At 41.5% G+C, this 19,288-nt stretch overlaps 1 protein-coding gene across 3 annotated transcripts in view; it reads right to left on the bottom strand.

The window, feature by feature from the left end:
* Positions 1-6,681: 6,681 nt before the first annotated feature.
* Positions 6,682-19,288, bottom strand: part of CLCN5 (chloride voltage-gated channel 5) — a 41,128-nt gene continuing 28,521 nt past the window's right edge. For 2 of the 3 annotated variants that reach the window (XM_008055313.2, XM_008055314.1), the window contains exons 5-12: positions 18,665-18,787; positions 17,584-17,790; positions 14,316-14,396; positions 13,384-13,926; positions 10,792-10,978; positions 9,286-9,684; positions 8,909-9,125; positions 6,898-7,646 (exon numbers count right to left, since the gene is read on the bottom strand). In XM_008055313.2, coding sequence (XP_008053504.1) covers positions 7,556-7,646; positions 8,909-9,125; positions 9,286-9,684; positions 10,792-10,978; positions 13,384-13,926; positions 14,316-14,396; positions 17,584-17,790; positions 18,665-18,787 — 1,848 coding nt within the window. In that variant the 3' untranslated portion in view covers positions 6,898-7,555. Of the gene's footprint in view, positions 7,647-8,908; positions 9,126-9,285; positions 9,685-10,791; positions 10,979-13,383; positions 13,927-14,315; positions 14,397-17,583; positions 17,791-18,664; positions 18,788-19,288 lie in introns of all 3 variants that reach the window. The other variant, XM_008055312.2, reaches the window with a different exon arrangement.

The raw sequence follows: 19,288 nt of genomic DNA, 5'->3' as shown, positions 1-19,288 counted from the left end.
ACCCCAACCAAAAAAAAAAAAAAAAAAAAATCTACAGGGTCACTTTAGAGGGTTTCCCACAGAAGACATTTTAATTCCAACACACCATAAAGAGGGTACTAAGAAGCCTAGTATTTAACAGAGGAACATTTGGATCACCCATCCTCCTCTTTGTACGAAGTGGCTGTAGGCAAGAGGTCTGCCAAAGCCCGTGACCTTACATAATTAAAAACCTCAAAAAGAGAGAAAAAAATAGGGCTCCCAGCTAGTTCCCATGTCATCAGGAAAGTATCACCAATGTTTGAGACAGGAACATTTAAAAAGCCATAATGAATGAGGTATTCAGGTATCTGGAATGTCTCAGAAAACACAAGTTGCCCCTCATTTGCCTCCTTATGGTAAAAGTATTCCTGAGTCTGTAAACGTGAAAGTAAGTATTTAACAAATCTTTTTGAGAAGTGGGCCTGCCATAGGGGTTTGTGGTTACCCTTACGCTACCCTTCCCTGACCCTCCATCTTGACCCTGTGCTTTTCTGATCAGAAATCAACAGCTACAAAGTGTAAGGTCTTTAAAAACACACTAGACACCAGGTTGGATAAGGCTGTGCTTTATTACATGCATAATTACAAATCTGTGCTAAGTGAAAATGTATAAAGCAATGGTGACCTGGGTTTAAGCCACACAGAGAAAGGGCTGGACGATCCCATTAACCCTTCTGCCAATGTCCATTCCATTGCCTTTAACATGATTGTTTCCATTTCTTACAATTTGCATAGCACTTACTTGTCAAAGTACTTTCCATTCATTGTCTCAGTTTATCCTCACAACAACCCTGTGAGGTAGGTAGGGCAATTAACACTATCCCCATTTTGCTGATGGGAACACTGAGGCACAGAGCGGTTAAGATCTCGAGGCTAGTTAGTAGAAGCATAGGGAATAGAAACCAGGGCTCCTAACTCCCCAGTCCATGTCTTCCTTTTTAGACTATGTTGCTCCGCATGACCAGGGAACAGAATGCAGTGAGCAGTGACCCACAGCTCTGGTTCAGGTTGTGCCCAGGAACAGGCGAGAATAAAGCTAAGAAAGCATGGCTAAAGGGCTGGCAATACTCAGAAAAACAACTGCTCCAGACAGCTCAGCACCAAACTTCCTGTGAAAACTCGGGCTCTATTAGCTTTGGTTGAAGCTAGTTTCTGGATGCCTAGCTACTGCTGATGTCTAGACATTGGCTTTAGCTGAACTTTCACCAACTCTCAGGAATTACAACGTTGAATCAAACAGGTTTTCTTTGGCTACTGCAGCTGGAAGCGGCCTTACAAATGAGCTTATTACAGAGATATTCAAAAAACAGCCCACGGGCTAGAACTCGGCCTCTGTGATCCTCCTGGCCTTACTGGTTCACCCAACAGGTGGTAGTTTTCCCATAGCCAGAAACGAATGGGCAGAGGTAAGAGAAGCAGGCTGGCCTTGGTCAAATAAAGAAGAGTCACCCACATGACATGATTGTCCCCCTTAGCTGACATGACCAACATACTGTCAGGCCCACTTCCTTTCTGGCCTGTACCTGGTTAGCAGCATAGCTTCAAAAGACAGTTTAATAAAACAAGATATTAAACACATCATTTTTTGTATCTTGAATGGAATAAATTCTTTACCATTACACAGTCCCAAGGGACCAAATATATAATAAAAAAGTAAATACATACTTATATAAAAGCTGAGTACTAAAAAGTCAGGACAATGGGAGAGAAAGGAGGGAGAAGAGGGGACAAAGTGAAATGGAGGAAGGAGAAAAAGCAGCACTCTTGAAAGACCATGTATTTTGAGGTACCCTCATATGACAGTGAGGCTGAACATTCCCATCTCAGGCCACGCCCTCTTTCGCATTTTGTCAGATGACGTTTCGCTCACCAAGTCCTATTCTGTCCCTAAATTCCAACAGACTTTGGTAAATAATAAGGTTTAGCAATGAACACTTCATATGTCTGCCTTGAGATGCTATAGCCCTCGACACATGATAAGTGCCACTGGCTTTAACCCTTACAGAGGAGCAAAGCCCTGTTGGCCCCAGCAACTCAGAAGGCTCTTCCATCTGCTGTTCTCAGAACAATCCTCTTTAAAGTCCACATTCAAAACAACACTCCTGCAAAAACTGAGAGAAATTTGAATTCAGGGCATGGTGTGGGAAGAGAGACAAAGAGTGAGGTGGGAGGAGGGAGAGGGAAAGGCAAAAATTTTTTTAAAAGATTGTATTTTTATATAATCACATGCTGTTTTTCCTTAAAAGGCCAAACTTTATGCAAGGCATTCATTCAATGAGTGTGCACACAGAGGCTGAAAACCCTTTGGCAGGAACATAGAGGTAGGAATTTATGACTGCAAGATTGGGCTGGATGAACTGATAGGTCCCATCCAAGAAACGCAAACTTCACACACATCTTTCTTGGATGATCTGGCAAAATCAGACTACCCCATAGAAAAATCAATTTTGTTTCCTATATCTCTTCAAAACTTTACTCAGATCCAGATGTTTAGAAATGAGAATGTGGCCAGCAAACATTTGGGGAGTAACTTAAAGTTGCTAACAGCGACTAGTCTCAGAACTTCTCTCCTTGGAGCAAGCAACTGAAATTGAAACCCAGCAAAGTCCACTGATCACCCCAGGCTCACTACACCGAATGAACTTCAGATTTACACAGCTCCTGAGCTCTGATCTGAGGAACTTTCACATTTTTCTTTTTGACATCTAATAAGGACATATTAGGAGGCTAAAAATATAGATGAAAAATGTGCTATCAAAATTCTAGACAATCTACCTAAAGCTTATCATTTAGAAAACAGCAACAGATGCTGCATTCCTTCAGAGCAGATGTCTTGGGTCAGCTCTCTCCATAAAACTAGACTGCCTTGAGCCAAACATTGCTTCGAGTTGCTAGTCTGCTTAGAAAGCCGGGCCTTTGGGGGATTACTTGAGGTTTTCTCCCCTTGAAGCACATGATCAAGCAGTTTATAAATGTCAGGACGTGTGGCATGGGGGCACAGGATGGCTTTCCTTCTACCATCTTACACCATTCATATATTTCTTACCAGAGCTTTTACACAGTCATAACTTTCAATTTCCTCCCCACAGGGAATCCAGGAAATCCCAGAGGTGTTAAAAAAGATCAAGGTTTTAGGACACTTAAATTCTGATCACATATTTAGACATCTTTTTTTTTAAGGATTCACTATTTTACTTCCCACTTACTTTCTAAATTCTCAATTTTTCTTAGAGTTTCTAAGAGCTCAATGCTCTATGCACTACCAAAAAGACGTTCTTCTGTTTTCTCTAAACTGATGGGCAAATGCAGGCTCATTTGGCTCTGATCCAGTGTAGAGAAACCAGTCTCTCACAATACAGTATGGTCAGTCATAAGTAAGTACTTTGGCAATATAAAACACAGTGCTCATTTCAAATCCTCAACATTGTCTTCACTATCATTATTAAAAGCTCAACTTCAAAAATTGCACTGTTCATGATTTTTTCCAAAACAACAGATAGTGTGGGAAAACAAATACATCTTCCTGCTCATCACCTAACAACACAAACCAAAATCAACACCCAACGACAACAGGTGATCGAACTACTTAAAATATACAGCAATTGCTAATTTCCATAATGGGCTCTATTTCATGCTAGGTTTTTGAAAACATATTTGTTCCCCTCCCACCTGAATTGGTTCATAAGATCTTGGTTGTGAATTACTTTGCAGTCTTAGACCACACTAAGTCTCCATTACTTTATCATTCTCATGTTCAAACAGAATTGAAGGTCAGCTAGAGAAACATATACTGTGCTGCTCTGTTCTTCCTGTAAAGGGTTTAGATTCAGCCTTTGGTGCCAAAACAATTGAATTGCTTTTCAGTTCAATCAGCAAATTAATCGTTTGCTCCGCCAGCTGGCAAATTCAAAGTACCATCAATGTCAGATTATCCACCAGAGGAAATCTGTTTTGTGGATCATACCACCTCTACTCCACAGCTGGGCTGAGCTAGGACACTGGGGCCATAGAAAGAGGAGAGAAATGCATTGGAATAAGTTTTTAACCAAACATCCAAATAGAAATGATCTTTCAAGTCACCATTTTGCATTACTGGTTCCCTGCTTTTTCCCTCCAACATAACTAATCATGCATTAACTGTTTTTGCTTCTTTAAATTCAAGATCTGAAGATACAAAATATAGCAGTTAGACTTTTACAGATCTACAGACTCCCACTCCTCTCATGGTTGGATGTCTACCAGATAATTTTCCTAACTCTGTTGAAACTTTTATCCTAACTCTGTTGAAACTTTTATTTGGCATTCTTTTGTAAATCCTTTCCTTGTGTCAGGCAATTTTCTTTTTCAATATCAAAATAGTCTTATCTTAATTCATTAATTTTTAAATCACAAACTATCTAGTCTTTTGCCATTGAAGCTACTGACAGACCTCCTTATGCTGGAGGTCTGTTTGTTGCTCAGATATGTTCAACTGCTAACTATGGCAATGGCAGAAAGACCATTCTCCTCTCTCTGAAGACAAGAAACTCAAAGTGTCAAGGTGCTGAGCCAGCAGTCTAGTAGAGAGCTCTAGCCACAATCAGCCAAACTTTAAGCCAAGTCATAGGATTGGACATATAGTAGATACCACACACTATAGCTACTTCTAGCATATGAACTACAAGGATTCCTGAGGAGCTGAGGTTAATGAATGAGATTTATCAGGAATGAGGTATCAAAGGGACATTGTCATTCTCTGAGGGTCAACTGGTACTTAGCATCTACAAAGTATACCTTAGCACAGTGTTATCTGATTTTTTGAATTTATTCTCTGAAGTAGCACCTTAACACTGGCTCATCTGTCTAAAATCAAGAACAGAGTCTTGAAGAAACACAAAGGTAAACTTAAGACACCCTCCATATTGTTGCTGCACTATGAAATATGACCAAACCTTTCACTGCCATCAAATACCAGAAATAGTAATATTTCCTGTTTTGCAAACTTTAGGGGGAAAGGACTGCTAATAAGACAGGTATTGAACCAGAAATATACAGATAAGAACTTTGATTTCTATATAACATACAGGGTAGTTGCGCAAACAGTCTCATCTCACATGAAGGAATCAGTGGCATGGAAAGAACAAAAGATATAAAGTTACCGAGCCATGACTATGATACAATGTACCCTAGAGAGTGTTTTTTTTTTTTCTCTTTCATTAAAATGCTAGAGTGATATCCTCACAAGGAAAAACTCTGGTGACTGCCTTGATATGTTAAAGATAAAAATAAAATAAGCCTTGGCTATCCAGTTCTGAGCAATAAAAGAATTTCAGATTTTGTAAAGAACTAGGGGTAAAAAGCCCTAAAATTGGGGCTCAGCAACATTTAAATGAGGTATACTGAGGCATTTGAGGGGTGGAGGGTTGGGAGGAATATGCCAAGTGACTTTGATTCTGGGCTAGAAGACAGTAAGAAGTGCTGGGAACAGATCTATAAAATGAGCCAGGCTGAACTCTCACCCCTGGCAGTGAAGTCTTGCTGCCTTGGTCATCCAGTGTGGAAATGGAGGCATGGCAGCAGCAAATGGGGCCACATGGCAAAGAAAAGGGCTGTGTGTCACCTCTGGTCCATGTGCTATAAGACTGTTGAGCCTTGGTTTACAATTTAATTAGCTCTAGGAGTTATTTCTTGTAATAGGAATGATTAACCAGGAACAGTTCAACCCCAAAGAGAGGAGTCAGTACTAAGAAGTAGAAAGGGGAACAGACTGATGGGGCAGTAATTGCACATGGGTAAAACTATAAAAAATGAAATCATGGTTGGAATGATGGTGGTGGCTCTTTAATTCCACTGGGTATCCCTAGAGTGTGATTTTTTAAAATTGCAATCAAGGTGGTATGAAATTGAGACAGGCACCTTTTCAAATGGATGCAAGCACCTTTGGTGTCACCAGGCCTTGTCCATACCCCTGGGTCTTAGAATGGCTCTGCATTTTATTTAGAATTTTTTTGTTTGTTTGTTTTGTTTTGTTTTGAGTTGGAGTCTCACTCTGTCGCCCAGACTGCAGTGCAGTGGCTGCTCCCGGCCACCGCAGCCTTGACCTGCTGGGCTCTGGCGATCCTTCCGCCTCAGCCTTCCAAGTAGCTGGAACTACAGGTGCGCGCTACCGCGCCCGGCTAATTTTTTGATTTATTGTAGAGATGAGGTCTCGCCAAGTTACCCAAGCGGGTCTCGAACCCGCGGGCTCAGACAATCTACTCACCTCAGCCTCCCAAAGGCGCGGGATTACAGGCTGAGCCACCTAGTCCGGTTTATTTAGAATTCTAAACATTCTCAAAGGAGTCACAGCTGTCTATCCTGTTCCAATACCTTGAATATATTTGAAAGTATCCAAAGCTTAATTCATGCTCACGGGAACAACACTGGCCTGTTATATGTCCTTAATACCGGGAGGTACAATGAATGTCCAGTTGTTTTAGTACTGGTGGTCTTTAAAAGGAATGCATGAGGATGCAGATGCAGTTCTGAATCTTCCCTGGTTTACCAGTATGCAGTCTAGAGTTGGTTCCCTTTACTGTTCTTACATATTCCAGAAGCCTAAAGCACCATCATTCATGGAGGCGGCATCTGGGTAAGAGAATTAGGTAGGACTTCACAAAAATGTGAAATTCCTAGTCACTGACTTTGCTTAGAACTTTCCTAATCATTCATTTCAAGGAAGCTGGAAGAAATCATTCCTTGCCACTAACAAATTCATGGCAAAGTCCTTGTCTACTAGCTTAACAAATACCATCTGGAAAATTACCCTTTTTGCAGACAAGGAGAAAGCTCTATAACTTATCTTTGTGCACTTCAAAAGAGTACCAGGAACAAGCAAGCTATAAACGTCAACCTCTCTAGATTCATTTTGAAGAGATTAACCAAAGCAGCATTGTCTTATAATCAGAAATTAAAATTAACATATACATACACACATAACAAACTAATAATGCTAAATATTGTAACAGAAACAAGGATAACATTTTAACTGAATCTTCACAGTCTAGAAAATACCACTACAATTTTCCTTCTGGCTTTCCTTTATGTGGTTTGAAAAGTAAAACCCCTTAGTTTACACTTCATCTTCTACCAATGACAGTTAGATCCCCAAAAAGTGACTTTTTCATCACTTTCCTGCAGGCTATAGGTCAGGACGGTTGGAATTTTCCTTGCATAGTTTTCAGAGATTGCATATTGGCTAACAATTATTCTTTAAATTTAAAAAAAATCTTAAAAAAACAAATAGAATTAAAACCATAGCAATCTTGTTTACTCTTTCATGAAATCTTCCTAATGCAATATCACAGAAGCCTAACTGTATTTTCTCCTAAAGAGATGATTAATTTCCAGAGATTATGTAGTGCAACTGGTTAACTTGTAGGAAAGAGACAACAGACTAATATGACTTCACCATCCATATGTGGGAAATGTGTTTTTGGGTACCCAGTTAATAAAATATATCCACGGTCTGCAATGTCCTTCCAGTTTTATATCCAGAGTGCTATCTCTAAAGATTCTAGTTGAAGAGAATGGAATCAGGATCTTGGTTCGCCATCTGTGCTATATGCTTTAACACATCCTTTTTGGTGATGATTCCAAGCAATCGCCTAAAAGACAAACGCAACACAACAAAGCAAAAATAAATCTGCAGTTAAAAATACCATTCCCAAAGGTGACACTTGTCCTCCTCAGTCCTTTTCAACCTTGCTTCTGACCACTAGTTGCACTTCCAGAATGAGGAGACAACAGGAGTAGGGTATGTGTTCCAGGTAAACGGGAGACAATGCATGTGTTCCTAAATGTATGCAAGCATTTCTACCTCTAGGTCTCAGACCCTGCGATTCCCTCTATTTTAAATATCCTTCTCTATATTTCTGAATCTTAATTACCTACTGCAGCCCAGTTTAAACTCTCCTCTTCCAGACCCCTTCCCTGATCCTACAAGACAGCAGTAACTCTGGTCTCCTCACAGCAGCAGCATGTTCTATGCAGGTCTCTTCCAGGGCACCTGTCCTCTTTGCTACTGTACTATAACCACTGCTGTGTTCTTGCCTTCCCTATAACACTGCACACTTCTTGAGGGCACAGAATGGTCTTATTCATTGTTGTGTCTCCCCAGAATCTAGTGGAATATCTTCTTACATGGAGTAGGGATTCAGTAAATGTTGAATTCACCAGTTAGGGAAAGGCCCCTTACTGATTTCAATCCTGCAAGACGTCTGTTATACCACTTAGACATTTCAGAAGAGGTAAAATTCTTATATAATTGCTGGATTAACACACCACGTTTGGGGAAAAAAACTACCCCTCTTTTCAACCTCCTTCTTTTCTAATAAAAATAGCAGGGCTTCCTTTACTAGATAAGAAATCCAGTACGGATTTCCCAGGAAGGAAAGAACCTTGGGCTTGGGAGTCAGGAGACTTGTGTTTAAAGTCTACTTCTATTATTTATTAACTTGGGACCCTTGTGTAAATCATTAGATCTCACTGAAACTTGGTATTCTCATCCTGAAATAATAATATCAAGGATATTGTAAGGACCAAATACTACAAATATACTATCTCATGCCATTATAATTTCAGTGCTGCCTATGCACAAGAACACAGCTGTTTCCTTTGTGGGGGAGGAACTGAGTTATTTATAATGTGCAACTAGCAGTTCACATCTCTCAAACACACACACACACATTCTTCCCTCAAACTCCTTTTCCATGAATTATGATGATAAAAGAAACACATCTATCTTCATCTCAGAGCTTCAAAAAGGCCTACAAGTGTAACTAATGCTCATTTAAATTGGGTTCTCTTTTCTCTCTCTACATTATCTTTTCTCCCACAATCCAGTTTACCTTTACTCAAGAGTTCTTACCCATTGTGTGTAACCAGGCACTGCCGCAGTCCCAGCTTTCGGAAGATGTCCACTACGATCTCCATGGGCGTAAGGTCAGTCACAGTGAAGGGGCTGAGGTCCAGGATGTTCCGAAGCTTCAGAGTGGGTGGAGTGTATGGTGGCATTGGAGGAGAATGCTCAGTGAAATAAATGATGGAAGTGCTCACAACCCCATCCTGTTTCTTTCGAGCATTTTCTATTTGAACAGAAGGAAAAAGAAAGTTAAAGGTGGAAGTGCTAGTTCTATGTACTCTTCTGGCCCCTAATCAGTCCCCTCTTCCCTTCGTCTTCCCCCATTTTGCGCATATTTATTGAGACCATAGTAGATTCCATTATCCCCTTTCTGAAATCCTTACCAATTGAAATAATGAGATCTCTTCGGAGGACAAAGCCTACAAGTCTTTGAGACTCCCGAGACACCACCACTGGGAAGCCACTGTAAGTGGTTTCACTGATTATGGTCTCTACATCTTCCACAGTCATACTGTCCTGAGTAAGGACAGTCAACAAGGGATCATTTCTCCGGGGTTTCATCACATCCATTGCCAGGGTTTTATGAGCAAACTCTTCTTTGGCTTCAAGAAAGGGATATCCATTGAGACGGATATGTGCATCATAGATGCCCTCCCGCCCAAGAGCATCTGCCACCCACTTGCTTGTCATGGCTGCAGCCATCAGAGGCACAATGTACTCCAAGCCACCAGTCAGTTCAAACATTATGACAACAAGAGAAACAGTCATCCGAGTCACCCCACCTGCAAAGAAATAGACATAGGCTACCAACAGAAGGCCAAGTACAGGATTTGTTACAATTATGGGCCTGTCCAGGAAAAGCTGACTTACCAGAAACAATGCTAGAAAGCGGTCTCACCTACAACTGCGCAGACCCCAGAGATCACATTAAAGTAAGGTTACAATGGACACGATTCAGATATCTCAAAATAACATCTACAAGATGCCTTCTCGATCTTTTTTTTTCATTTGTCTGTTGCTTCTTTTCCCTAATTAGAGAAGCAATACATGCCCATTGTGGAAAATCCAGAAAATATAAAAGAAAGTCATTATCCATCAGCTCACTGCCTATAAATGAGCAGAGTAAAAATTTTGAATGCCTTTTCAGGTTTTTTCTACGTAAAAACGTGTTTTTACATAAGTGAGCTCATAGTATATGCTTAATTTCCCACCATGCTCCCCCAATTTATATTGGGAACATTTTACATATTATTACAAATTTATATAACATCATATTTAAAGGCTGCATAACATCCATATGGATGTATCATAATTTACTTAACCAGTCCCTTACTATGTACATTTAGGGTGATTTTAATTTTTTGTTCTTATACAATGATGCACATTCTTGTGCAGATATTTTTGTCCAAATTTCTGGTTATTTCCCCAGTATGAGAGAATAGAATTAGCTTTCTTAACATGTTTGGAAAATGGCAAACCCAACAGGAAATAGTCATTAAAAAATCCTACAGTCAGCCGGGCTCGGTGGCTCAGCCTGTAATCCTGCGCCTTTGGGAGGCTGAGGTGAGTGGATTGCCTGAGCCCGTGGGTTCAAGACCCACCTGGGCAGCAAGACCTCATCTCTACAATAAATCAAAAAATCAGCCGGGCGTGGTAGTACATGCCTGTAATTCCGGCTACTCGGAAGGCTGAGGTGGAAGGATCGCTGGAGCCCAGCAGGCGAGGCTGCAGTGGCCGGGAGCGGCCACTGCACTGCAGTCTGGGCAACAGAGTGAGACTCCAACTCAAAAAAAAAAAAAAATCCTACAGTCAACTGTGTTTAATATCACTCTTAGTTTGTATGTTGCCTGGGTAGCAACTTCTTTGAAATCAATGCAGACACTACTCACCTAAGCAGGCTGCAGCTCCAACCATTGCATAAAGGCCAGGGGTAATGCAATCAGCTCCCTGACTACACCAACTATTGAAGATGGTCCAGTCATGGTGGTAATAAGCCAGTTGTTCCATTCCTACTCCTAGAAGTCGACCTGCTATAGCACCAACAGCCATGCTAGGGATAAAGAGGCCAGAAGGGATCTGCAAAAAGAAAGCAATAGATGGTTAGTGAGAAATGATGCAATTGCTTAACATATGGTAAGGGCTGGAGGACCGACCCTCTGCGAAGCAAACAGGCCAATGACAATTTAACTATGCACTATGCTAGCAAGTGGCTGTAAAGATTTGTGTAATACTACAGGGACTAGAGGTTCTCTGGGACGTGCAGGCAAGAATGACTGCAAAGAAGCTTACCCTGATTCGGGGTCCATCAGGCAAGAGCCTGAACTCTCCAGACCAACACAGAACTGGAGGCAGAAATTAGGCCTTTCCCAAAGAAAAAGGAAAATAGATGGAGTTTCTCATATATGCAGACATTTCCACCAATTTTGAATTCTTATCAATAGTAACTACCCGTTATTGGCTATCTACCATGTTCCATACTGGATGCTCTACAAAAGAGATTCCTCAGTTCTTTATAACCCCAGGAAGTAGGTGTTATTAGTCCCAAATTACAAAGAACCTAAGGTTCAGAGAGGTTAAGTAACTTACCTAAGGTCAAGATTTAGTAAAGACTAGTGCTGGGATTTAAATGGAATGCTCATATATTGAATTGTAACCCACTGCTCACACAAAAAGGATGGCATATAAGATTTCAGTTTATTTTGTAACAGCGTCAAGAAAGATTAAACAATTACATTTTAAAATGAGATATTGACTATGGTTGCACGTGAACCAAAAAGGGACCCTTATCTACCTCCCCACTCTTTTGACTCCTAGAATACCATAGTGAATTCTTAATACTCACTATGAGAGGAAAATGATGATAAGGATAATCAAAATGGCAGATTGTTTTTAAACAGCCTGTTTTTTATTCTAGAATGCATTTGAATCTGGTGTTCTGATGGCCTATAACATCCCTTTAAATGAAAGAACAAAGGTATGAAGTGAAAATTAACTCAAGGTCGGGCTTGGTGGCTCAGCCTGTAATCCCAGTACTTTGGGAGGCCACGGTGAGTGGATTGCCTGAGCCTACGGGTTCGATACCCACCCGGGCAACTTGGTGAGACCTCATCTCCAATAAATCAAAAAATTAGCCAGGCATGGTAGCGCGTGCCTGTAGTTCCAGCTACTTGGAAGGCTGAGGTGGAAGGATCACTGGAGCCCAGCAGGTCGAGGCTGCAGTGGCCAGGAGCAGCCACTGCACTCCAGTCTGGGCGATGGAGTAAGACTCCAACTCAAAAAAAAGAAGAAGAAGAAGAAAAGAAAAGAAAATTAACTCAAGAAATACTACAAATTTTTCCAGGTTTTCCATTCCACCCCTGTTGGCGTCATCTCAGAGATGACAGCATTGCCTAAGCTGAGTTGCTGTCTCTTCTTTTTTGACTTAAATCTCCAGTTTTCTAGAGAATAGAGGGAAATAACTTGGTAGTTGGGTGCTAAAGAAACAAACAAATTAAAACCTAGGAAGAAGGAGGAAAATACCTTAACAAATTTTCCTTTCTGGCTTCTTCTGAAATATCAAAATGGTAACAGTTGCTGAAAGCACAATGTGCCAGCCTGATGTATGCTTTTGATAGTTTAAATATTAACTTAGGATCACCTTTGAAATGAATCCCACTTATTGACAGTTGAACATTGATAACGACTGTAAAAAGTATATTTAGTTACATATTGGGTTATCTATAGGAAATTGCTATTTTAGTGGTCAAAATGACGAAATATCAGCAACTTCTTTGGTTCAGTCAATATTGTGCCTTATTGGTAAACTCTAAAGCTACTCTATAAGGACTAACACTGTGTTGGTCAGATATTGTTGTTGTTTTTTTTTTGAGTTGGAGTCTCACTCTGTCACCCAGACTGGAGTGCAATGGCACGCTCCCAGCCACCACAGCCTCGACCTCCTGGGCTCCAGCAATCCTTCCACCTCAGCCTTCCAAGTAGCTGGAACTACAGGCATGCGCTACCACACCCGGCTATTTTTTTTTTTAATTGTAGAGACGAGGTCTCACCAAGTTGCCCAGGCAGGTCTCAAACCCGCGGGCTCAGGCAATCTACTCGCCTTGGCCTCCCAAAGTGCTGGGATTACAGGCTGAGCCACCGAACCCGGCCAGATATTATTTTTATATCAAACGCACTGGAATAAAAACCTCGCCATCCTTTTTGAGGGGCAAAATGTTTTCCACAGGAAAGGAGAAAACATTTCTTCCTAAAATTTTATCACCAAGATTGGCATTTGGTCTAAAACTCGGCTTGGACAATTAGAGATAGAAGCACAACTGACTAGGAAGTTATGAGAACATGTGAGGGTAAAAGAAGTTTTTGGGGGTGGAGGACTAATGTTGGGGGGATTTGAAAGTGTCCCATGAGCTATCAGGACTGTATGATACCTGGGTTTTGCCCTCCAAAACCCACAGCCACTGAGTTCCAAAAGAATTCCTCCTCACCTTCATGCCAAAGGTGAATATAGTAATGACAATTTTCAGTATGAGGGTCAAAGCCAGCTGCCACATTGCACTGTAGACTCCCACACCAGCCGGTCTGTCAGGCAGTTCACCCCCCTTGCTTGTGTTGAAACGGTTCTCATAATCACAGAGCTTGGAAGAGTCCAGAAGGCCACAGTCATTAAACAGCTCAGAAATGAGCTCACTTGTGCTCATACGGGTATATTCATTGGGGAAAGCCAGGATGGCAGTGATGGCTGTCACGACGAGTACCTCTATGACAGGATACTTGCCCAACTGGGTGGTCTTTCGCTTCCGACACCAGGCAATATTTGTGCGGATAAACAGAGCTCCCCACAGACCACCAAATATACCCAGCAGAATAAATGGCACAAGCTCAAAGAGATGCCATGGGGTGTGAAACTCCACATAAAATAGAACCAGGCGGCTGTTTCCAAATGGATTGATGGAGCGTAGAGTAAATGCAGCCACCAAGGCAGCAAAGAATGAACGCCACAATGTTTTGAGGGGAAAATAGTAGCTGACCTATAAGAGAGAAAATGAGAGAGCAAGCTCAGTCAATATGCCGAAACCATTTCAAGTAAAAAGGTGGAGCTGCAGACATTAGAGTCCACTCGAGGATAAAAACTGTCTGTAGTCCCAGCTACTCTGGAGGTGGAAGTGGGAGGACTGCTTGGGCTCAGGAGTTTAAGACCAGCCCAGGCAACATAGCAAGACTTTGCCTCTTAAAAAAAAAAGGATGAAAAATGCCTAGGGATTTCCAGTCACATGGTAAAGCACCAACTTGGGCAGAGCACTTAGGGACTGCAATGGATATAGATATTTTATATTATGTACAAAAATACTGTACATAATGTACAAAATTTCTGACACAAAATCACGCACATCCTCCACAGACAGTTAAAAGTCATTACCTCTTCAAGGCTGAATAAAACTCCACCAATAGGTGCCCCAAAGGCTACAGACACACCAGCTGCTGCTGCAGCCGACAAAACCTACAATTCAAAACTTAAAATTAGCAATAGAATAATGATGCTTTCCCATGTTCAATCACATTTTTTAAAAAAATGTTAGTGGTTACTAAACATTAAAAAATACCTTTACATTCTCCACATCATCAAAAATAAGGTTCAAACATTGCATGCTGAATGTTGAACACACATTCATGGTTCACATGCTTGACCAAGTAAGAAGGCCTTTCCTCTGGAATTAATTTAGTCATGTGCTTTATTCTAAATCATGCCCCTCATTTCCAGTACTCCCAATTCAGTAACTGCATTTGAGTCTGTAGACCTATATATTCTCCATCTAAATGAAGTACTTACAGTGATGTATTTATATAGCACTTTGTAAAGGAATACTTTTTAAATGAGATGCTAAAGGAGGCTGTAACAATACAAAACTGAAGTCACAACCGGCTCACAGCTATTCAGGAGCTGCAAATATTCATGCAATAGGTATTTACAGTTTCCTGTACTCTGTGTCCTATTCCATGCCCAGTGACCCATGGAAACAGAAATGGGGAGGCGACTAGATTTTTAAGGGAAGAGAACACCCTGTGGCAAGGAAAGGGGCTAGGAGGGAGAAGGAGAGGAAGAAGCAGCCAGAGAGAAAAAAGGGTAATGAAGGAAAGAGAAGAGTGATATTTAGAGAGCACCGCCTCTGTGTGTGGACACGTGTGTATATTAAATGTGTATAACAACCACTAGTGATGGCAAACAAACCAAAACTAACAGAAGGATCAAGTCCTTTCATTGGATTCTAGTTGCTGTGGAGAGAGAGATGGAGAAGTAAGGAAATAGTTTAGAGAAAGTTGAACAAAATTAGGAGTTTTGAAGAATAAAAAGGTCCTAGGCAAAATAATCTGGCAGGTTTCTCTGGGAGTATAGGATGGCCCTGGAAAATGAGGAGGGAGGGTAAGATCTTCAGTTCCAGTTCTGAAGCCTTTTGAAATTCACAGCTACAAGGCTATCATTTGAGGACCACCAACATGCAACTTGAGAAAGGAGATTTCAGTGACTGTTTAGGATGAATTAGGAAGGAGAAGAAGAATCAGCCTGGCTAGTTTGCTTTAATTTTATAGACTAGAGTTGAGTCTATGTGCTTTCTTTTCAAATCTGTTTTATTTTATTCTCAGCCATCTGCTGAATTTGACAAGGCCACCAGACCCGAAAGGGTTGCCACTGATGGTGCTACCAACAGGAAAGACTAACTGGAAAGTTAAATAAGCAATAGGAAGTAAATTTAAGATTCAAACATAGGCATGCACTACATAATAACGTTTCAGTCTATGACAAACCACATATAACACAATGGTCCCATACAATTATAATACCATTTTTGTTTTTAAGTTGGAGTCTCACTCTGTTGCCCAGACTGAGTGCAGTGAAACGCTCCCGGCCACCGCAGCCTCGACCTGCTGGGCTCCGGCGATCCTTCTGCCTTAGCCTTCCAAATAGCTGGAACTACAGGCGTGCGCTACCACGCCAGGCTCATTTTTTTGATTTATTGTAGAGATGAGGTCTCACCAAGTTGCCCAGGCGGGTCTCAAACCCATGGACTCAGGCAATTCACTCACCTCAGCCTCCCAAGGCACGGGATTAGAGGCTGAGCCACCGAGCCCGGCTTGATAATACCATATTTTTACTGTACTTTTTCAGTGTTTAGATACACAAATACTATTGTGTACAACTGCCTATAGTATTCAGTACAGTTACAAGCTGTACAGGTTTGTAGCCTAGGAGCAATAGGCTATACCATACAGCCTAGGCGTGTAGTAGACTGTATCATCAAGGTCTATGTAAGTACACTCTATGATTTTCACATAACACCGAAATCGCCTAAGGATGCATTTCTCAAAGTGCATCCTGTTGTTAAAGTACACACAACTGTATTCATGAGTCTAGTCAGACAAACATAGAGCATCTGCCAAATCAAACTCTCTTCTTATTTTTCAAGGAACCATTTGAGCAAAAATGCCAATTTTATAGAATGAAAGTAGTTTCAAATTCACCTTCACCTATGCAAAACCAGCAACAATCAACACTTTATTCTTACCCATTAAAATGTTTTTTCAACTCTGTAGCTTCTGTTGTACACTGTTACTGTTTAACAGCCTCACCAATTAACATTGCCTTTATGTTTCTCTACCACATGACAGGTAGCTAAAGAATCTACTCATATTTCCCTATCTGTCTCCTGCTAGCTTTTTTTTTTTTTGAGTTGGAGTCTCACTCTGTCATCCAGACTGGAGTTCGGTGGCCGCTCCCGGCCACCACAGCCTTGACCTGCTGGGCTCCAGCGATCCTTCCACCTCAGCCTTCCAAGTAGCTGGAACTACAGGCGCGCACTACCATGTCCGGCTAATTTTTTATTTATTGTAGGGATGAGGTCTCGCCAAGTTGCCCAGGTGGGTCTTGAACCCGCGAGCTCAGGCAATCCACTCACTGTGGCCTCCCAAAGTGCTGGGATTACAGGCTGAGCCACCGAGCCCGGCCCAGAAAATCGTTTTTAATGAAATAACCTTGGTATTAACCTATTCCATATGTGATTTGGTTGTAATTCAAGGAAAATAAAGCAAGAGCTATTATTATCTTGGATCCTTAATTATAGCAAGACAAAAGTAAGCCAATGGCTTGAAACTTTTTTTTCTTTTTTCTTTCTTTTTTTTTTTTTTTTTTTTTTGAGTTGGAGTCTCACTGTGTCACCCAGGCTGGAGGGCAGTGGCACGCTCCCGGCCACCGCAGCCTCAACCTGCTGGGCTCCGGTGATCCTTCCGCCTCAGCCTTTCAAGTAGCTGGAACTACAGGCATACACTACCATGTCCGGCTAATTTTTTGATTTATTGTAGAGATGAGGTCTCGCCAAGTTGCCCAGGAGGGTCTCAAACCCATGGACTCAGGCAATCCACTCACCTCAGCCTCCCAAGGCGCGGGATTACAGGCTGAGGCACCGAGCCTGGCTTGGTTGTTTCAGTTTTTCACTACATAAACAAATGCTGCACTGACCATCCCCATATAACTGTGTGCATACACGTGCTAGGATGTCTATAGGATAAATTCCTAGAAGTGAAATTGCTGGATCAAAGGGTATTTGCATATATATTGTTAGAATTCTCACCCCTAATATTGTACCATTTATGCTCTCATACACAAAGAGACCATTAAGGCCATTTGTTATTACCTCTCTGCGCTTGGCTTCATTCTTCCTGTATTTGTTGAAGCAGTGGCACAGGATGTTCCCACAGCAGCAAGCCACGTGCACTAGGGGGCCCTCTTTGCCCAGGCTCAAGCCAGATGACACTGCCAGCACCAGGGTGATGGTTTTGATAACCAGGGTCCACTTACCCAAATAGCCCCTAATAATGAAACCACTCAAGATAGTTTTTATCTGCAAGTCAAACACAGAGAGATTGAATATAGACTAAGGAAACCACCAAAGCTAAGAAGCAAAAATCTGAACCTCATTATAGAAACCACACCTTTTGAATAAGTGACATATAAATACAACCTCCAGTGATCTTGATTTGGGAGGGAGCCCAGAAGTCCAGAAGCCCAAGAAACCAAGGACTGTTCTTCAAGCTTTTATGTTTCCTCTTTTTGGGGGGAGGGGTGATAGCTAGGCAAGAAGGTATTGTAAGTTTGAGAGTGTGTATATATGGAGAAAGGGGAGGCGGAGAGGAAGGGATAAGTGTTTTCCTTATGTTACAAAATGCTGGCCCAAGAGGCATTTTCTGAGAGGGTAAGGGTAATGTCTCTGAAACAACCTTAAAGTTTAGGTATAGCCTTGAGTTCCTGGCAAAGAAATTTGTGACTATTACTTGGTCAGGTAACACAGCTGGGCAAAGTCATCCTGGTATCCTAAAATCTCAGGGATTTCAGTCACTGTCAAGCAATCTAATTCAAAAGTAGTTAGAAATAGGGGTTTATTTCTTCTGCTCTAACAAGGCTGATGATATACCACTGTTTTTTCAGGTCAGAATCTTGGGATCTACCCTGGGGGCTTTCTTGGGTAAGGAATAGGGAGGTCTTCGGCAACCGAGTAACTAGAACCCTTAGGAGGCTTAGAATCAACTCGCTTTAAGTTCAGGTGGCCCAGGCTGAGAGAAGACTGAAGAAAGATCTAGAAAGGACTTAGATGGCCTCAGAATCGGATCCTGTTTAATATTCACCAAATAATGGTTTATGCTGGAACACATACTGAAAGATTTCAACTAAAAAAGATCCATATTTTTACCACTTATAAACCATTTTCAGAGACTCACCTCAGGAATTCCAGAGCCACAGGCATAAGGCGCAAACACCTTGACAAGAGATACAGCAAGGAAGGCAAACAGGAGAGCCCAAAGGACGTACATGAAATAATTGACTATGTAGGCAAAGGCTCCCTAGAACAAGGGAAAAAAAGAAGCTTGTTTTAGTCTAGACAGCCTCAGTGAGGTATGCAGTTCTTCTGAGTAATGGTTTTCCAGGAGAAAAGGTCACAAAGAAAAAGACCAACATTAAATTGCTCAAGATGTTTCTTTCTAGATTGTCAGCAAAACAACTACTGAAACGCTGTCAAGTCACTTGGTACTGAAAAAAAGATGCTTTGTTACACCCAAAGGAAATTTACAAAGGATTCTGATGGAGGAGCACCCTTAGAAGATGCATCCTAAGAAGGAAGAGCAAATTGCAAACCCTTAAACAAAATTTACTTTCTTTTCTTTTTTTCTTTCTTTCTTTCTTTCTTTTTTTTTTGAGCTGGAGTCTCACTCTGTTGCCCAGACTGGAGTGCAGTGGCCGCTCCCGGCCACTGCAGCCTTGACCTGCTGGGCTCCGGTGATCCTTCTGCCTCAGCCTTCCAAGTAGCTGGAACTATAGGCATGCGCTACCACACCCAGCTAATG

This window comes from Carlito syrichta, unplaced genomic scaffold, assembly GCF_000164805.1.
Source record: "Carlito syrichta isolate Samal-C Ts95f unplaced genomic scaffold, Tarsius_syrichta-2.0.1 Scaffold301818, whole genome shotgun sequence".
Lineage (NCBI taxonomy): Eukaryota > Metazoa > Chordata > Mammalia > Primates > Tarsiidae > Carlito > Carlito syrichta.
The sequence above is the reverse complement of the archived record's forward strand: the minus strand, read 5'-3'. Positions and strand labels throughout refer to the sequence as shown.